Genomic DNA, 20,581 nt, shown 5'->3' with positions numbered 1-20,581 from the left:
TTCCTAAACCATTTTCCAAAGTGAAAAAAAGATTTCATAGCTTAAGTAGAAATTTCTCACTGAAAAGGAAATATTGTTACACAAAAACCTTAGAGAACGAACAGCACAAATTTATTCTTACATTTAAAACTGTAAAGGAATCTGAAAAGACCACATACTGTATGATTCCAACTATATGACTTCTTAAAAAAGGCAAAACTAGAGATACTAAATTCAGTAGTTACCAGGGGTTAGGGATGGAGAAGCACAGATGATTCTTAGGGCAGTGAAACAACTCTATATGATACTATAATGGTGGATGCATGTCATTATATATTTGTCCAAATCCACAGAATGTGCAACACCAAGCGTGAACGCTAACATAAACCATGATCTTTGGTCTTTGAGTAATAATATCGTGTCATTGTATGGTCACTGATTGTAACAAATATTCCACCCTAGTGTAGGATTTTGAGAGCAGGAAGGCTGGTCGTATATGGGGAGCAGAAAGTATATGGAAAAATCACTGTACCTTGTGCTCAATTTTGTTGTGAACCTGCAAGTGCTGTAAAAAATAAAGCTGCAAATGGAAAATAAAAATAAAGCTGCTGTAAAAAACCGCAATGGAAAGAACAAGCCAAACATGACATCATGGCTTTTACCCTGAGTGTCCTGGCTTCCTTTAAATTCATATCACAAACTAAACAGCCATTTTCTGTCCTGTAAAATTGCCCAATCAGAACCACCTAAGAATTGATTTGTACAAATCCTGTCAACTTTTTCATTTTGAAGTAGTACCTGCAGTCAAACAATGGAAGTGATTAAGTCCTTTTGCCAGAATCAGCCAATAATTCAAAAAGTCACATTCCATTTTTACTCTCATGCTACAAAGATAAATTCAAATTCTCCTAATTCCATCAAAATAAAAACAAAAGCTTTATTTTTAAATTTTTTAATTTTTAATAAATTTGTAATAATTTTTCTAGTTTGACTTATTAGAAGATATAGAAGCTCTTCTCAAGCAGATGATTCTTTTTCTCCGTTTGCCTGTAAAATCCAGTTGTTTAATACTAAATTTTCACTCAGGATAAGCTAGGCTCTGCTGTGGTTAAACATACATATCCCCCTCCCCCAAGATCTCAGTGGCTTAACAACCACACACACAATCTCAGCAGCTTAACAGAGTAAAAGTTTATATTTTTTGATCATGCAAAGTCCACTGAGGGTCCAGCTGACCTCCATGTGGTCACTCAGAAATCAAGGCCTCTTTGATCTTGTGGCCCCACCATGTCACCTGAGGCCTTCTCTACAATGCCATGGCAAAGGAAATGGGTTGGTCACTGGCCCAGTCTGAGAGTGACACGCACTATTTCCACTCACTTTTAACTGGTCAGAGGTAACTGTCTGCCTACAGGGAGGCTGGGAAGTGTAATTTTCCTCTTGCCAGGAATAAAGGAGAACAGATATTACTGAACACTAATAATATCACCAAAATTCTTATATGTGATGATATCAAGGCTGAATGTAGAATGTTAATTCTTGGGGCACCGGGGCGGTTCAGTGAGTTGAGCTGACTTCGGCTCAGGTCATGGTCTCATGGTTTATGAGTCGGGCTCTGTGCTGACAGCTCTGAGCCTGGAGTCTGCTTGAGATTCGGTGTCTCCTTTACTCTCTGCCCCTCTCCTGCTTGCGCTCTGTCTCTCTCTCTCTCTCTCAAAATTAAATGTAAAAAAAAAAAAATTAGAATGTTAATTTTTAACTCATTAAGATAAAAATAAAATCCGTATCTAATGATCTAAAAATTCTGATATAGATTTTGAAGAACCTAATAACAAAAACAAATAGTATCATGCTAATCAAACTGGTTATTTCTAATATCCCAACTTCAGTAAGGCTGACAAGTGACAAGTGAGTGATAATGGTATATCTTTAAATCTTAAACTGCTATCACCAGATAGGTGTTGTAGGTTAAAATGAAAACCTTATACTTTAGGTACCAGGGTAAGCAAGCTATCAGTATGGTGTAAGAGTTTACAATTTGCATTCACACTTCACATCAGCAAAGATGGGGACAACAGAGAGGTAGGCAGATGCTGTTAATTCTATCAAAAAGAGCTTCAGTCTTTCCCAAATACTCATTGAGGACTTGCTAAGCCCCCTGACTGCTATGTGTGCCATAGAAGACACAACTTTAGTCTGGAAGAAGATTAACAGAATATGTAGCTGACCTCTTCCCCCACAAATAAAAGTAATTAAAAAAATTTTTTTTTAATGTTTATTCATTTTTGAGAGAGACAGACAGTGGGGGAGGGGCGGAGAGAGGGAGACCCAGAATCCAAAAGCAGGCTCCAGGCTCTGAGCTGTCGGCACAGAGCCCGATGAGAGGCTCAAACCCACGAACTGCAAGATCATCATGACCTGAACCGACGCTGGCATTCCACCAACTGAGCCACCTAAGTGCCCCAAAGTAATTAAAAAAAAAAAAAAAAAAAAAAAAAGGAAGACTATCTGTAGGTAAGAGCTAGGAAAGCAAATTCCTCACCTTGTCACTTTTCTTCCCCCCCACAAAGGTGAATAAATGGATCCCCTGAATGAGGTTGAAACTGACAAATACTTACCAAGTATGATTTTAATTTCAATAGAATGGACAGTAAACGATATCACTGATAACTAACCAGCTCTACTACTGATTTCAACCTGTGTAATTCTTAGGGTTATTTCTAGCACAAAACAGCAAGACTACATTTGTTACAATAGCAACCGAAGTAGGTCAAGTGTACATTCAATTATAACTTGATTCTTTTATCAAAAAAAGAAAAAAAAATAAGAATATGTAGCAAGAATAATTTAAGTTTTGAGAACACTCACTACCAAAATCTAAGAACGAATAAGGTGAGATCATGTATAATAACAAAACCTATGTGAAATATCTGGGAGATCAAAGAAAAACAAACAAACATATAAAAAGATAGGACATTTCATTTTTAATCAGTCAAAAATGAAGAGTTCTGGACAATGTCAAATTCCACACACCATAACGCTATAGTTACACATTAAATATAATTACTATCTATACATATGCAAAAATATAGTTCTATTTCATACAATAAAACCCTTTATAGAAACCATTTTAAAATTAAGCAGAACTTCTCAACATTAAAATGTGAGGTGTAAGTCCTTCTAAAGGTTCCTTTAAAGGTTTTAAAACAAAATGCTAAATCTAAAAACAATGTCCTTTCTGTCAGTTCCAAAGTTAAATCTACTTAAAACAAAAGAAAAACTGATAGCTCAGTCACATACTATTTAAATAATATTGTTCAGGCATCTCTAAAATCCTGCATTTTTTTCAAGTATGGAAATAGAACTCAAATATCCCACGATACAGTACTAAACAGATGGAATATTTAGGAAAGACTTTGTTGTCATATGGCACAATATTGTTTTATTCCTTCAATATATTTTGAAATAAATACCAGGTTTGGTTCTGTTCTTCTAAAAGGCCAAAATTACAATCTACATTTAAAATCATTTTGACTGTGTTAAGACTTGAGTGTAAAATATAACATCAATATTTTATCACAAAAGTAAAGCTGGTAACAAATTATAAAAGAGACAGTACTCTACTCAGATCTACCCAGGGATTAAAGCTCATCGTGATAGAAATACTCATCATGAAGCTGTCTGCCATAATCTGTAGCTTCACTGGTAAGAAACAAGTCCTGGTTCTCCAGAATCTCTGCTTCAGAGAGCTTTCTGTCACTATTCAAATCCATTTCATCAATTAGGTGAAGAGCCTTTAAAACAAAACAAAACAAAATAAAACCAAAAGGTGTCAAGTATAAGTTTTCAGCAAGATGTTCACATTTCAATGTGATTGGATTTGTCAAAATCATTCAGGTGTGCCAAATACTCATTAGTATCTCAGTATCTCAAAATATTACACATTATAACCAAGCTATCTACCGCTTCTCTTACTATCTCCTTTCTTAATTTCTGCTAGGTTCTGCCTCCTTCCTACTCAAATCCAATTCAGGATACCTCAAAGTTAAGCAAAATTAATATAACCCACTTTGGGCCCTTATAGGTAAAGTATAAACTTTTATTGTTCTATTCACTGTACTATCAAATTAATACATGATATAATCTTAACTTCCTTGACAATCTAAAACAGTTCACAGATTTAAGTCAAGAAATTGCAATGCATGGATCCTAAAGAAACAATGATTCCATTACTTCTTTCTTCAGCTTATGGCTTTGAACTTCTTTTCTATTAATAGCACCAAATCTGGGGAAGAGGAGAATATATAGTCACTTTTTAACACTCACCTCTTCTTGTGCAATTCCTTGATTATTGGGTACTACCCAAGACAACAGCTCTTGGGGGTCAAGCCTGCCATCGGTATCTTTGTCATAATCATTCAGGAATCTATCTTTCTCAACCAGTATCCACTCTGGATCCTCATTTGCTGCTTAATTAAAAAAATAAAACACAATATGCATACACAAGAATAGAACCTGTATCCAATAAGAAGTTTGGTACATCCCTAGAATAAAGGAAATGAATTTAAAGCTTACTACATCAAGGAAGCCCAATGAAACAGATCTACATATCTGAAAAGTCCTAAAATAAGTATACACTATATAATTTTCAAAAGTGACATGTAAGTCTAAATGACCCAGAGTTTTTATTTTTTATTAAAGGTTTGTTTTTTTTTTTTTTGAGAGAGAGAGATAGAGAGAGAGAATGAGCAGGAAAAGGACAGAGAAGGAGAGGAATAGAGGATCAGAAGCGGGCTTTTGCTGACAGCAGAGAGCCTGACATAGAGCTCGAACTCACGAGAACTCATGAACTGTGAGATCATGACCTGAGCCAAAGTAGGACACTTAACTGAGTGAGCCACCCAGGTGCCCCACCACTCAGAGTTTTTAAAATGATGTATATTATCACAACAAGTTAAGTCTGTTAACTGCTGCTAATTGTTCTGGTATCTAGTTTCCCCACATTTGAGCGGGGTACATGTACCCATGTACACATTACATGTACATCATGCGGCTATATAAAGCTTGCCATGTGTGCTTATAAAGTAACATGTGTAATTTTAAAGTGAAATTCACACTAAGTGATGCTTTGAAGCAACAATTCCAAAAAGACCGCTGTGAAAATAAAAAGCTGCACATGCAGACTCCTCAAATTTCAAACACTCAGTAAGACGCCATCCATGGTCTATACCAGTAATTATAGTATTTTGTTTCTTTTTCTTTTAAGATCTACATGCAAAGGTACAGGATTTTGTTTAAAAATATCAACCTCGGGGCGCCTGGGTGGCGCAGTCGGTTAAGAGTCCGACTTCAGCCAGGTCACGATCTCGCGGTCCGTGAGTTCGAGCCCCGCGTCAGGCTCTGGGCTGATGGCTCGGAGCCTGGAGCCTGTTTCCGATTCTGTGTCTCCCTCTCTCTCTGCCCCTCCCCCGTTCATGCTCTGTCTCTCTCTGTCCCAAAAATTAAAAAAAAAAAAAAAAAAAAAAACGTTGAAAAAAAATATCAACCTCTACCTCCTTGCCCATTTGAATTGATAATTATGTTACGTTTGTTTGGAAAGGAAGAAAACTCTTTGAATCTACAAGTGGAACTAAAAGTGAGATAGCATTCTCACATAAGCCATGAGTCTGTTTTGCTTATATTATATTTACTCGGCAGAACAAGCAGAAATCAGGCACAATTCTTCTTGTTCCATTTCCCTCTGTCAAACAGACCTCAAACAGAGTAAGGCTCTCTCCCAATTCCTTTCTTCTTTAATTCCCATTTTTCCTTCCTCCTTCCACACATCCCAGGGTACTTACTTGGATCCCGCCTGTAGTCACCAAGAAATTCTTCCAAACTAACAAATCCATCACCATTTTTGTCATGTTCTTCTAAAGCCTCTTGAATGACAAATTCCTATTGTATGTTCATAAACAACAACAACAACAACAACAACAATTAATTACAAAATTTTCCCACCACCATCTGGATCCATCCCAGTACAGAAGTTCTTTAGGAATAATCATTTCAATTGTCCATACTTGCAAGACAATCTTTCTAAACTGGAATTTAGAAGCAGGAATAAAACCACAAATATTAAGTAGTTTTAAATTCAATGTCTTTAAGCTTCTGCTATTGAGAAGAACTCCACTTCACCCTCCTAAACAACCTGAACACTAAACTCACAATCCTATTTTCTGCACATTCCCCTCCTTCTCCAGAAGGACACCTCTTATCACCTAGGTCTCCTTCAGCTCCACTTTTCGTCTAGTCCATTAACAAACCCAAAAGAACCCCCATTTTAGATCCCTTTGCGTGGAAGTGTTCTGCCTCTAGATCTAAGTGAAATGTGTCAGTCCCCCATAAACCTACACCTCCTTTCTTCCTCTTCCACCAAATCTACCCCATCCACCCCAAACTGCCCCAAATCTGCTCCTCATTCTTATCATGGCTTATCAACCAATCCTCTCTAACCCAAAGATTACACGCTTTCTAGTTACATTTGACCCAAGGTGACCTGTTTAATGGCCAGCTATTTCAGGCCTTCCCTTATTACCTTCCTGTATCTTCTTGTACCCTTTTCTTACTTTGCCAATCTCCACCCTGTATAGCAGACCCACATCACTTTCTCCTTTATTCCACAATCATAAAGTCTAAAAGAAAGAGAAACACAAATACAAATACAAACCTAACGCTTATAAATTAATTTTATTCCTTTCAGTGGGCTCTCACTGCAGTTTGGAAGTCTGTCTCTGCTTCAGTTTCCCTAACACATACTCTAAAGCTGTTTTTTGAAAATTCCACTTTGAGCCTGACTACAATTCTATCCAAATACTCTCCCATTTTTCCAAACAAGGTATAGGTCTTCTGAGAGATAGAGCGTGAATGGGGAAGGGAGAGAAGGGGACAGAGGATCTAAACCGGCTCCACACTAACAGCACAGAGCCCGATGTGGGGCTTGAACTCATGAACTGTGAGATCATGACCTGAGCTGAAGTCAGAAGCATCTGACTGAGCCACCCAGGTGCCCCAAGGTATGCCTGTTTATCAGCATTGCATCCTCACCTTTAATTACCTCTATTTTTATGCCTATTCCTCTCATCCTTCTCTTCAATCTCAGGAATTTGCTGTCTTTCCCCTTTCTCTAGGGTGAATCCCTCAACACTCTTCCTAGGAAGACTTTTCCCATACTTTTCCATTTCCTGAGTGTTTTCTTTCACTCTTAACTCTGGCCTCTCCTAAGGCTCCAATCTCTTCTCATCAGCTTCTTCTTCTATGCCTTTAACACATTCAAGTCCCCAGGACTTTGCTATACTCTTTAATTACCATCCTGGATTCTTTGATGCCTAGCTTCTTATGGGTTACATTTATTACTTTGTCCTCACGACCTGCTGCCACCCAAACACCTTTCCACCTGGATTCTAGCATCACAACTGTAACAAAAACATATTCTCAAAAGTCTCTAATTCTAGCCAAACCCAAAGGCTTCCTTTACATCTGCATGAAATAACTTAAATACAAGTTGTTAGTTTTCTAAAAATCAAATGTTACAGATTTTATATATAGAAATCAGGGGATCTTAACCTGGATATCCAAAGATTAGTTTTAGAGAATCTGAGAATCTCCTGAAATTATAATCCCATATTTTGTGTGTAGGAGCCTATGTGATTTTTCTGGGATAGTCTACAGGTTGCTCCATATTTTTAAAGGAGTCTGTGATCCCATACAAGTTAAGAATCACTGTAATCCCATACAAGTTAAGTAATCCTCTTGGGAGACAACAGACTTATTTCAATAATGTTGCCATGATTAAAAGAAATTTTGGGGGGCACCTGGGTGGCTCAGTCGGTTAAGCATCTGACTCTTGATTTCAGCTCAGGCATCTCATGGTCGTGAGATGAGGCTAAACCTGCTTGGGATTCTCTCTCTCCCTCAAAAAAAAAAAAAAAAAAAAAAAAGGAAATTTTGGAACTACATGAATGAAAGTACTTTAAATTCTAACTTTTAATCCAAAGTAAAACCGTCTAGTTGATCTTGTACTCTGCCTTTTCCTTTATCAAATATATCTTTAAATGGAAAAAGGGATACACCAAAACAAATTAAGGTAAATAAGAATTAATGAAGCTGCTTTGAATGAGACACCACTTTTTGGTCACATATCTTATGTGCCACAGTCACGTAAGTGGGAGTCAACTCCCACTTGGCATATCCTGTCCCGTCCTGACACAACCCATTCTGTCAATGGTACTACTGTTTTGATCATTTTTATACAAGCTCAAAACCTCACAGTCCTCTCTAGCTTTTCCTTTCTCTTCCCACACTTATTTAGTCAGTCAACATTCTTGCTGTGTTTTCTTCAAAATGTTGTTCATGCCTATTTCGTTCCATTGCCACATTGTACTCTGGGGCCGTGGCACATGATGCCCAAATTATTTCATTGTTTTCACTGGTCATTCCCCTCCTCAGTCTTCAATTCAATTGTTCCTTATTCCCCAGAGAATCAATAACTGCCTGCCATGCTAGGGTTCAATTAGCTAGTCTTAACTTAATTTTGGCACTTAAACAAACTGTGCCCAGCATTGTTCTAAAACTAGGTCGTGTGTTTTGTGCCAGGTGAGAAATCAGAAGCCTCAGTGGCAAATGTGGTCGCAATTGTGGTGTCTTGCCGCTGGGCTATGGAGAAAAAGGTTAACTGCAGCCTTGTTATTCAAGGCAGCAGCTTTTGGCCATGACCCATTTAATATAAAGCTATGTTCCCTCCTTGAAATATCTTCCCTCCCTGAAATATCCAGAGAACCAAGCCACACAGCTGGAGGCTGAGGCTAGGCAACAGACCTCAATATTGAATGTTTAGTCTATTTTTTTATAAGGCTATTTGTTATATTAGCCTTTACAATAGTAAAGTTAACTAGCCTTTACAATAGTTTCTGTTCTCAAGAAGCTTGCCGCGTCATAGTAGGGACTCAATCAATGTTTGTTGAGCTAAATTCTAGAGTTCAACAAAAATTCTGAAGAACTGGTAATTCTTTTAAGTACTAAAGTGATGAGAGGGATCATTCCTCACGCTGCAAACATGTTATTCAGCAGCGGCTACACCTACACCCCTCACCAACACCCTAGGAAAAGGGATCCGAAGGTGATATGTTTTCCCAGACCTGAAGTTTTTACAAGTGATGTCGTAAACTAAATAGAAGTACTGATGCTACTGATACTGGAAAACAGAAAAGTGTGAAAGCTACAAAAGGACAAGGAAGGCAATGAAAGTAATGTGGTTATAAGGGAGAAAACAGCCAAGGGAAGCATGCCACTCACACATTTGACAGAGATTTGCCTTCTCCCTCCTAATCAGCACTCCTCCCCGATCAGCAGAAATCCTTTCCCACCTCTCATCTTAAGTAGGGAGATCTTTGGATCTTGGGTTCTCTTAAAAATTCTCATTGCTAGACGATTCATTTTAACAACTTAGAAAAAAACAGGTTTTAAAGTTTTGGTTACTCAAGAATTCTCTTAAAACTTCCTTACCGTCATATAATCAACTTCTTCAGGATGCTCAAAAGCAATAAATTCCTCAAGATTCAAACCAGGACCAGAATCTTGGTTCGCTTTCTCAAATCGCTTCTTGTCCTTTAAATGAAGCTTTGAAAATTAAACATTGAATTTATTTAAGGTCTCATCCACACAACATCATTACACATACTTTGAAAAATACATACTATGTGAAATCTGAAGTACATTCTCGTACATTATCTTCACATTGCCCTTTTGAAGGTAGGTTAGACAAATTAACAAACATTTATGAGAAGCAACTGAGACACAGACTCTAGAGTCAGAGACTCAGATCTGAATGCCAGCAATGCCACTTACCAGCTGTGGTAAGAGCACGATGCTTAACCTCTCTGGTTTCCTCAGCTATAAAATCAGGATAAAAATCTCCATTAAGCAATTGGGATGAGAATCCCTCTCAAGCAATTAGTAAACCTTAGCATTTAAAAACTGTTACATATTACTATTATTGATAGAAAACTGAAATTAAATGATTGAGAGAGATGTCAGAAATACAGCTGGTATGCTGAACTTTGATCCTCCCTGTTCTTCTACAGTACTACACATTATCTTCTTTAACAATCTCAACTTTTCCGAATGCCCCAAAAGCAATAAATTCAGACTATGTATTAATTCTTGATATATCATTTTCAAATAATTTCTGGTCCTTGGAATGACTTTTCAAAAATGTTAACAGATTTTAGAAAAATAGTCCTCTTATGAGAATACTTCTGGTATATGTATCTAATATTTGAAAGTCTATTGTTGGTAGGCCCTTTAGAGTGCTAATAATTACTCAGGTACAAACACATCAAAAGGTGAAACGGACCTATTTTGAGGTTAAGTAAACATACTTTTTTACTTTCTCACACCATCTTCCTTTTTTTCCTTTTGTAAAGTATGCACAAGTAGTAAATCAAGAAGCAGCTATTGGAGACAAGGCTGTTTTTAATGCATTTCTCAAAAGGAATTCTGTAATCAAAAACCTTGGAAGCCAATAGTGCTATATTGCTAATCTTGCATAAATTCTATTTTGAGAATTTATGGGAAAAACTTTCCTTTCTGTAAACTGTATGTATTAAACAGCACATGAAAAAAAAACACAATTTCAAATATTTTGGAAGTTTTTAATATATGTATCTCATTGTTGAAAATAAATGCTCTTTTCAGTTTTCTAGAATAGAGGTTAGGTAGCAGTCATTTACTGAAACACTAGTTCTTTTAAAATGACTGATTTACAGTGGAGAGGCTCACTTCTTCCCCCAAAGAGTTCATCTTTTAAACCATCCAGATCCCACTAGCCAGTTATTACTAAATCATGACAGAAAGAAAAAAAAAAAAAATAACAACAACCTTGTTTCCAAATAGCTGCTTTTAACTTAATGTTTCCTAATTTCACATAACTAGACCAAATAATTTACATTTGCTGTTCAGGGGCTTAACATAGGAAAAAGTAGACAAGAATTTGAGGTACTTTGTTGAGTCAATCAAGTTCTTTCTGAATAAACTACTATTCAAAATACCAAGTGCTTAGATTTCCTTATGAAAGAACCCTTCAGTTTGGAGCAAAAAGGTCCATGTTTCAGCAGCGGGAGCTGAATTTGGCCAAATTTGCCTATGGAAAGAAAGGATCTCTTTCAACAAGCTCAGATTGTTTTTTAAAAAATTAAGGAAAGTAGTTTTCTTGTTCATATTTCTCAGATTTTTAAAATCAAATGAAATAATGAGATTTTAAAAAACAGTTTTATTCATGGTTATTTGAAGAAAACAATTTAAGAGCAACTCAAATTAAAGAAGCCAATACACAGGAAGATTGTTTTTCCAAAGTGGCAAAAGATTACAACAAAAAAGGCTGTCAGCTTCATAAAACCTCAACAGTCTTCTGTGTAAAAACACTGTATTTTAGTGGAGAGTAGAAAGTGCTACATACAGTTAGTAAAAAGGTAGAAATGACCATAATCATTTATTTTTATATTGTCACAGAAACTTGTGAAGAACAAAACTGCCATCTTTTGGTAGACTAATGATTTTACACGAGGAAATATATAACCTGTGATGCCAGAACAAAAGTCTAGGTCTTAAAAATTCTGATCAGCCACGTGCCAGATTCTATCTTACATAAATAAATATTGCTTGTACATGCACATTCAGCAGCTGGCTTTAAAAGTTAGACCAATTGAACTTTTGCCAGGTAGATGCCCAAACTTTAATTATCCTGCCTAAAAGTGCTGACTATTATTGTTCACCATAACGTAAAGAAATGCTTTTTCAAGCATTTTACAGCCTTAGAGGGCCATTATTACAGGTTATCTCTATTCTCTACATGGAAAGTTACTAAAAATAAGATAAAATTCAGGCATCAAATTGATTTTTGTTTAATAGGCTTCCATATAGAAAAATTTTATTTTATTTAGATATGCAATTACTTTTGATGATTAGTTATGGTATAATGTTAAGTCTGTAACTTTGAGTAAGACTGATTCATTCTTCATCCTTGTTGATTTTTATTTTGAAGAATAATACATACGTTTCTGAGTTCATCTTTATAATCCATATCCACTTTGAGGGGGTTATATATAACAAATTCTAATAAAGTATTATCAATGGAACTTCATATAGAGACATGAAGAGAGAGACATGAGATAACACCTGGTGCAGAGATATTCCTGGGTTGTCAAAGAATAACCAGTAGGACTTCCATTGAGAAGTGTTCATTTTAGGGATCCATCAATTCCTTTACACTATTAAGATCTAATTCACTCTTAAAAAGTAGAGTCTTATAATCAAAATGTACTGAGTACCTTGGTGGCGAACCCATTATCAGAACCACACATTTTTTAAAAGAAAAACTGTTCTTAAGTAGATTATATTAATGAGTCATGTATCCCTTCAAAGTGAAGATTTTTTTCTCAACACCATCATCTATTACTAATCACCCTGTTCCAAGAATATAGACTCAAGAAACCACATATAAACATTTCTCATGTTTTGATGGAATAGTTATTAAATCTTTTGGGTGCCAAAAGAAAAAAAAAGACACAATTATAGTCTGATGCTGGTAAGATTTTAAAATATTGTATTTAACTTCTCTCTTGTTACCTAGCAGTTAAGTCATTATATCATTCCATGGTTTGGTTTTAGAGAAGTCTCAGAACTCAAACAATACTTTTAAGATTAATTGATTCCTATAGGATATCTAGGAGACAGGCAAATCCCAAATCTCATTATTGTTTGTTTCTTTTTTAGCATTAAGTAGTAAAAAGACTAATTTCCACTCTCTGTAGTCCACTGTAAGATGAAGACCCAAATAAAGAGGAAAAAAGGGAAAAGGAATCTTAACTAATCTAAAGCTGATATAGTTAACCAATTCTTCAATAATTTTTAAAAGCTAATTATGTATTAAATATAAACCTATGTGAATCACACATGCTTTCTTCAATAATATTCTTTTGTGGGGCACCTGGGTGGCTCAGTCGGTTAAGTGTCAAACTTCAGTTCAGGCCATGATCTCATGGTTCCTGAGTTCGAGCCCCACATCAGGCTCTGTGCTGACAGCTCAGAGCCTGGAGCCTTCTCCAGATTCTGTGTCTCCCTCTCTCCTGCCCCTCCCCCAATCATACTCTGTCTCTCTCTTAAAAATAAACATTAAAATAATATTCTTAACCGTCTGAGCCACCCAGGCACCCCTAAAATATTATTCTTTTGTTTACTGTTTAATATTCTGTTGACCTACCCAACTGCTACTATTTATTGCTATCTCTCCATACTATTATTATCCTCATTTTTTGAGATGAGGAAACTGAGGCATAGGGAGGTTTAATAGCTTACCCAAAGCTGCACAATTGTTAAGCTGTACAGCTGGATGTGAAGCCAGGCAGACTGGCTCCAAGGCTGAAGCCCTTAACCTCTACACTGGTGGCATACACATAGCATAATCATTAGCAGAAAAAACAATCCACTTTGAGTTAGTGATGGCCTATAGAGCTCAAGTGGCCAATATGATTCTGAAATAAATAGAATGTATAATGATAAATATGGCCACAACAAAACCTAAAAAGTAGACACCATAATGGAATATTAAAGAATGGAAGAGGCTCAAATGTTATACAAATATCCTTGACTAATATTTTGGGATGTAATAATTTGCAACAAGGTGTTTAGTTTAATTGAATCAGTTACTTTGTTTATTCATTTATTTAAAAAAAAATTTTTTTTAACATTTATTTATTTTTGAGACAGAGAGAGACAGAGCATGAATGGGGGAGGGTCAGAGAGAGAGGGAGACACAGAATCCGAAACAGGCTCCAGGCTCAGAGCACAGAGCCCGTTGCGGGGCTTGAACCCATGGACCGGACCGTGAGATCATGACCTGAGCTGAAGTCAGACGCTTAATGGACTGAGCCACCCAGGCACCCCTCATTTATTTTTTAAATAGGCTCCATGCTGGGTCCCTAACACAGGACTTGAACTCAGGACTCTGAGATGAAGAGTTGGACACTTAACTGACTGAGTCACCCAGGTGCCCCTGGGTTTATTTTTTCCACATAGAAAAAACTATTCAAAAAAAGTCTTTAGAGTTACCTTTGAAATATAAAAGTTCATATTGAAATAGCAATTTCTTAAGCTTATTTTCCTTTGTGTTAAGAAGTTCGTACAAATTAATAATTAAAAGTTCTTATTAACTCCTAAATAAAAATTGTCTTCCTCACCTCTGTTTAAGAAGCATTAGAACCTGTGTGGCTCAGTCAGTTAAGTGACCGATTCTTGCTTTTGGCTCATGTCATGATCTTACGGTTTGTGAGTTCCAGCCCTGAGTCGGGCTCTAAAGCTGGCAGCATGGAGCCTGCTTGGGATTCTCTCTCTCTCCCTCTCTCTCTGCTCCTCCCCTGCTCACGCTATCTCTGTCTCTCTCAAAATAAATAAACTTAAAATTAAAAAAAAATACTTTTTTAAAAAAAGCATTAGAACAAGACATATTTTAATTATGACAAATTAAACCATGAGAATCAACAAAACTTATAGTGACACTGAATCTTCAAAAATGAGTTACTTTAAATGGTACAGCCTCTATGGAAGACCATATGGCAGTTCTTCAAAAAATTAAAAATATAAGTACTACACAATCCAGCAATTCCATTTCAGGGTGTATATCCCAAAGAATTAAAAGCAGGATCATCAAAGAGGTATTTGTACACCCATGCTCATAGCAACATTATTCACAAGAGCCAAAAAGTTGAAGCAACCCAAGTGTCCATGGATAAACAAAGTGTGGTATATACACATAATATGTCCATGGATATACATGTGGTACATACATACGATAGAGTATCATTCAGTCTTAAAAAGGAAATTCTTACACATACTACAACATTATGAGGACATGATGTTAAGTGAAGTAAGCCACTCACAAAAAGACAAAAATATGTATGATTCCACTTATATGAGGTTCCTAGAATAATCAAATTCAAAGACAGAAAATACAATGGTGACTGCCAGGGACCCAGGGGAGGAGGAATGGGGAGTTGTTGTTTTATGGGTTTAGAATTTCAGCTTTGCAAGGTGAAAAGAGTTCTGGAGATTGGTTGTATTAACAATGTGAATGTACTTAACACTACTGAACTGAACACTTAAAAATGGTTAAAATGGGGGTGGCTGGGTGGCTCAGTCAGTTAAGCATCTGGCTTCAGTTCAGGTCATGATCTCATGGTTCATGAGTTCAAGTCCCGCATCAGGCTCTCTGCTGTCAGTGCAGAGCCTGCTTCAAATCCTCTGTCCCCGTCTCTCTGCCCCTCCCCTGCTCATGCTCTCTCAAAAATAAAAATAAACATTTAAAAAATTTAAAAAAATGGTAAATTTTAAGTGTATTTTATTACAATTAATTTTTTCAAATAGTTATTTTATATAAAACTATCTGTTTACAAATGGGAATGGGCCCCTAGTCTTAGTCAATATGATATAAAACTGTTCAATAATAACAAAAAATAAAATACTGAGGTACATATTCAAAATACACTAAAAAGCAACTGTAGCAATGAGGACAAATGATGCAGCTGGGAAAAAAAAAATGCAAGGATAATTTAGGTAGTCCGGAATAAGAGTCCTGAATCCGGTGAGAAAGGAAGCCATCAAAATGACCACTGAAGTGGAACAGGTGATTGCCCAGAGGACAAGGCAATCCCAGTCTATAACCTCAGAACCTCTTGTGCTCATTCATGCAGGAAGGGAAAGTGAACTGATAGATCAAAAGGAACAGCCCATGCATGCATACTCACCTGCCGAAAAGACTCCTCTTCTGCATCATCCAGAGCAGTGTTCTCATCAAAGTCAATCACACGATCATACATCTGAATGTTGTATTCATCCCATGACACACTACCGTCACCGTTTTTGTCATATTCAACAAACTGTTGTTTCGCTTCTTGCATAGCATAATGTTTGAAAGACATCTGAATCCACGAACTGAGTTCACCTGTGAGAATTTCCCAGAACACAATGAATGTTGATGGTAATTCTGGTATTTACAGAAGTGAACGTTTCTAAACTTTATCTAAAAGAAAAAAATCCTGAGTGTTTTCAAATACTGAGAGAGAATTAGCCTAGTTGTATTCAATAGAAATAGGAGTAGAAGGTGGTGAGAGCAGTTTGGAATCTAAGAATATAATATTATGTGATCCAAATAGAATGCAAACTCTGAGTACAGAGTTTGGGTATGTTTTGTTCATTAAGGTACTCTAAATGCCTAGAAATGCCTGGCTCAATAAGTTATTTGTTAAATGAATTACCAATTAGCCAAAATAGTATTTGACTTTTAAAAATTATCCACAAAATTGCAGATGACCTTTGCTAACTATCACAGATCTCTTGGGAAGTACAAATATGTTAATAACTACCTATTTATTTTAATATGCATTAGAAATAAATTTTTCATTTATGAAAGTAACATAAAGTTTCCCTTTAAAATAAATTTCATGTTGAGTTGAATCAAAACCATATTAAGAAAGTAACAGATGGCAAGTAGCTATGGTCTAAATTGTGAAAATGTATTCAAGTGACTGATGTTTGAGAAACACTATTACAGTATATGTCCTTCAACCATGTCATAAAACTTCTGGGTGAAATTTTAACAAAAGTTATGGGTAGCATTTAGGATTTAAGCCCTCTTGCAACAGCTCTCTGTCTTATCTTGGTACCTGAAGACATGGGAGAAAGTTTCTAATCTCTAATGTCCACATTCAGATCAACTTTAAAAAAATCTATTCAGAGATATTTACTCTATTGCATTATAGAAAAAAGGTGGTGGGGGAAGAACATGAATATTTGCCAGGACAGCAGGAGTACACCATTTGGTTTAAAAGTGATATACCATTTGGTTTAGAGTGGTACTCCTCTACTGGTTTGGGGGAGGTCAAGTGGATAGAAAAGTGAAGACACTTTGTCTCTCCTGAAACTCTAAATTAGGGCAGAATAATTCAGTACATGGTAACCATGTATTGAACAATTATTATATATCAGGTCCTCTACATATGTTGTCTCTAATCTTCAAAGCAAGGCAATTCTAATCACTGTCCATTTCCGTTTCTAATCTAATTTATTTTACAGTTCAAGAAATTGCCATTTGGAATTGAGGACTCACAGCCAGTAAGCAGAATCCAGATTCAAACCTATGTCTGTTTCTAAAGCCCAAAATCCTTCCACAGAATTTCGGGCTCTCAAGAACCTGAGTCCAGTCCTACCTCTTACAGTGCAAATTAGCAAACTTCTCTGAAGGGTCCTTCAAGTACAATGAGGGTTTCTTCTGGTTTATTTAAAGAGATCATCATGACATAATAGAATACAGATTGGAAAAGGGACCAGAAACATGGGTTCACACTTGAGCTCTGCCATAAGGGGTAAGTTTACTCACCCAAGTTTTTGTTTTCTCATATGTAAAATGAAGATTTGAACTAAGTTCCTTTTGACTTTAAATTTAAAGTTTACTATTAAATATTTGAACATATCTAGGCCCTAATAGGTACCACAAAGTCTTCCAAATCAATTTTTTCTGTGTGCTTGCTAGTATAACCAAAGATAGACCTATTTTTAGTGGACAACTAGAGTCAAAGCTTTGTTTTTATTTGAAGTAGAGAACCCAAAACCTTAATATTTCTGAGGGCACCAATTTTACTGACAACACATCTTAAATTTACCAATTATTTTGTACTTCTCTGTCCAGCAATTTTCTTTATGATTGACTTCAGACGATGAGAAGCATTTAAATAAGAGTTATAGCAAAATATGGGATGCCTGGGTGGCTCAGTCGGTTAAGCATTCAACCTTTGGTTTCTGCTCAGGTGATGATCTCACAGTTTGTGAGTTTGAGGTCCACATAGGGCTCTGCACTGACAGCACAGAGCCTGCTTGGGATTATCTCTCTCCCTCTCTCTTCCCCTCTCATGCTCTCTTTCTTTCTCTCTAAATAAATAAATAAGCTTAAAAAAAAAAAGAGTTATAACAAAATATCTCCTGAATTTTTTTGGATGATCGACTTAGAAAGTTGAGAGGGTTTACCACTTGAATTAAGCAATGAAGAGAAACAGTTGCACAGCAATTTAATATTCTTTTAATAATCTGTGTATTTCATTTCTGACTGGAGAACCTACCTGAGAGCAAATTTTTTAAAGTAAACTCTACCAACTGAGCCAGCCAGGTACTCCTCATAAAAAAAAATAAAAAAAAAAAAATTAATGTTTATTTATCTTTGAAAGAGAGAAACAGAGCGTAAGTGGGGGTGGGACAGTGAGAGAAGAAGACACAGAAACCAAAGCAGGCTCCAGGCTCTGAGCTGTCAGCACAGAGCCCAATGTGGGGCTTGAACCCATGAACCATAACATGATGACCTAAGCCGAAACTGGATGCTTAACCAGGTGCCCCTCAGATTTTTTTTTAAGTGAAGGATATTAAAAGCTGAATTAAGAGCAAGAAATCTGGATTCTAATCCTGGCCACTCGTTTAAGAAAGGCACTTACCCCTCTGGACTTCAGTTTCTTCAGCTCTACAAAGAGAGGTGGACAAGATGATTCTAAGGCCCCTACCAGGTGTAGTTAGTTGTAATAAACATAATTTACATGCAACAGGTCTTTTTCTACTTATGAAAAAGAAGCAAATTCTTAAATTGCTAATGAAGCATATATCAAAAGAGCAATACAGCATGTAACACCATAAGGTTTTTGACATATTTCTCTAAAAGTCATATTGTTGACATTGATAAAAGTCATATGAGAAACAGGGTGTTTGCTCAATGTATGATTTACACATACCGTGTAGCGTCCACGATGTTCATATATTACCGGAGAGCACTGATTTTTACTTGGAACCCATGCCTAAAGATTTCCAGATAAAACCTACTCAACATGTTCCCCCCACCCCACCCCCGTCACAGTACCTCTCATTTGTTGCAACACTAGCAATCTACACTCAACAGATAGACCTGCTTAATAAAATGTTTATATTTCTATCTCCTACAAAGGGATTTCTCCCTAACATTGTTAGTTGTGTAGGACGTCCTTACTTTCGGTGAGGAAGCCATCTGAGTCCAAGTCAATTTTCTTTATGATTGACTTCAGTCTCTTGTGTTGCTCTTCAGGGGTAAGTTTAACATACTCATCGACTTCTTCCTTTGGGGGGGGTAAGCAATACACAGGGGGGTAAAGCATTACCATCAGTGCGGTAAAATGGTGGAAAAAATAAGGCTACCAGAAGCCTCTCCTGTCCAGGGTTTTGGGGTGACCCACACTTGCTCTCCAAGGCCCCCACCTCCTACACACCTTCAGTGATCCTGCCCCGTGTCGGAAGGGTGGAAGGGTCCCGGCTCCCGGGCCGCTCTATTTCCTCAGGCTCAGAGGCCTCGGGGTCCCCCTGAGAGTGAGAGGCGCCCCGCCCGGACCCCATTGTCAGGCAGCCCGGGCCAGGCCTCGTCTGGCCGCCCCTCTTTGTCCCGGGACAAAGCCCGCCGCAGCCGCGGTGCGAGGCCCGGCCCTCCCAGCCCCCGGCCTGGCCACCTCACCTGGCCGCCCAACAGAGCCTCACGGTCGTATTCGCTGCGGTGCTCGCCCTGCGGGTAGTGCAGCTCCTCGGCGTCCCCGGCGCCGACTGTCGCGGCACACAGCAACAGCAGCCCCAGCGCCGCGGGCCTCGGGCCCAGCTGCATCGCGCCGACCCGCCGCGGACACAGAGAGGCGAGGAAGGAGACCGGCGGGGGCTCAGGCCCGCGGCGGCGCTTCGCGGGCTGCTGCGGACCGGCGGTGCGGCGTATGTGGGAAGGAAGGAGACGCGGAGGGGGCGGTGGCCGTCTTTCCTCGGGCCGTAGGCGGCTGAGGCCTGAGCGACTACTGCGGTGTTGGGGCTGGCCAGCCCAAGGCCTAAATGGCCCCGGCGGAGGGGCGGGGCGCCAGGCCGCGCCGCTGATTGGGCCGTCCGGCGCTGGGGGAGGGCCGCGGCGATGTGGCGGTCTGTTGCCGGTCCGAAAGCTCCACAGCGCTAGCGGTGGCTGCCGGGAGGCGAGACCCCCGCGGGCGCCTTCGTCTGCGCCAAGAAACCCTCAGAAAGCACGACCCCACCTTACTCCCTCCCTGTCTTTTCCCGTCAGTCTTGTTAATGGCAGAAATTCCTCACTCCATGTGTCCATCCGCCCTCGAGAAAAGCTGGAGATTTGGATCAAAAAAATATGGTACCTAGAAAAATGTTTATCTTGAGGAACCAACCAACAGTATGCATTTCCCAGTCTTCAAGTGTATGTCTACTTATTTATTTCACCAGAGCAGGAAGAACAAACCCAGCTGCTGAAGTCAGGTATTTGTAGCTGATGCTCAATTTCGTGACTTACAGGTTCTGTGACCATGGCAAAGTTCCTTGGCCCTTGAAAACTTGTTTGCTTACTTATAAAATGGACGTCAATTGACCTTAAAGAGTTGTGAAGATTATATTAAATAAAATAATGCGTTTAGAACAGTAGCTGCAGCATATGGTAAAGTGTTCAATAAATGTGAGCTTACATCCATGT

General features: G+C 38.0%; 1 protein-coding gene and 1 long non-coding RNA gene across 3 annotated transcripts; both read right to left on the bottom strand.

Moving 5' to 3' along the window:
• Positions 1-2,940: 2,940 nt before the first annotated feature.
• Positions 2,941-19,957, bottom strand: RCN2 (reticulocalbin 2). 2 transcript variants are annotated; one of them, XM_019441361.2, is made up of 7 exons: positions 19,586-19,957; positions 19,091-19,196; positions 15,816-16,012; positions 9,523-9,636; positions 5,820-5,916; positions 4,306-4,445; positions 2,941-3,773 (listed from the first exon to the last, which is right to left on the bottom strand). In XM_019441361.2, the coding sequence occupies exons 1-7, from the start codon at positions 19,727-19,729 to the stop codon at positions 3,621-3,623; spliced, it is 951 nt and encodes a 316-aa protein (XP_019296906.1). In that variant the 5' UTR covers positions 19,730-19,957; the 3' UTR covers positions 2,941-3,620. The 2 variants fall into 2 exon arrangements, with proteins under 2 accessions (XP_019296906.1, XP_019296905.1); XM_019441360.2 differs by having other exon boundaries at positions 4,306-4,448; positions 19,586-19,955.
• On the bottom strand, positions 4,681-5,804 carry LOC128772928 (uncharacterized). The gene is made up of 2 exons (XR_008417007.1): positions 5,526-5,804; positions 4,681-5,287 (listed from the first exon to the last, which is right to left on the bottom strand). It is a non-coding gene; the product is annotated as an uncharacterized LOC128772928 (long non-coding RNA).
• Positions 19,958-20,581: the final 624 nt, after the last annotated feature.

Source organism: Panthera pardus, unplaced genomic scaffold, assembly GCF_024362965.1.
Source record: "Panthera pardus isolate Hobbes unplaced genomic scaffold, ASM2436296v1 HiC_scaffold_24, whole genome shotgun sequence".
Taxonomy (NCBI): Eukaryota; Metazoa; Chordata; class Mammalia; order Carnivora; family Felidae; genus Panthera; species Panthera pardus.
The sequence above is the reverse complement of the archived record's forward strand: the minus strand, read 5'-3'. Positions and strand labels throughout refer to the sequence as shown.

Coding starts and splice junctions, on each gene's coding strand:
- RCN2 (XM_019441360.2), bottom strand. CDS start 19,729: ATGCAGCTGGGCCCGAGGCCCGCGGCGCTGGGGCTGCTGTTGCTGTGT. Junction 16,013..19,090: donor AGATGGCTTCCTCACCGAAA/GTAAGGACGTCC, acceptor AAATTCTCACAG/GTGAACTCAGTTCGTGGATT. Junction 4,449..5,819: donor TGACTACAGGCGGGATCCAA/GTAAGTACCCTG, acceptor TTTTTAATTAAG/CAGCAAATGAGGATCCAGAG.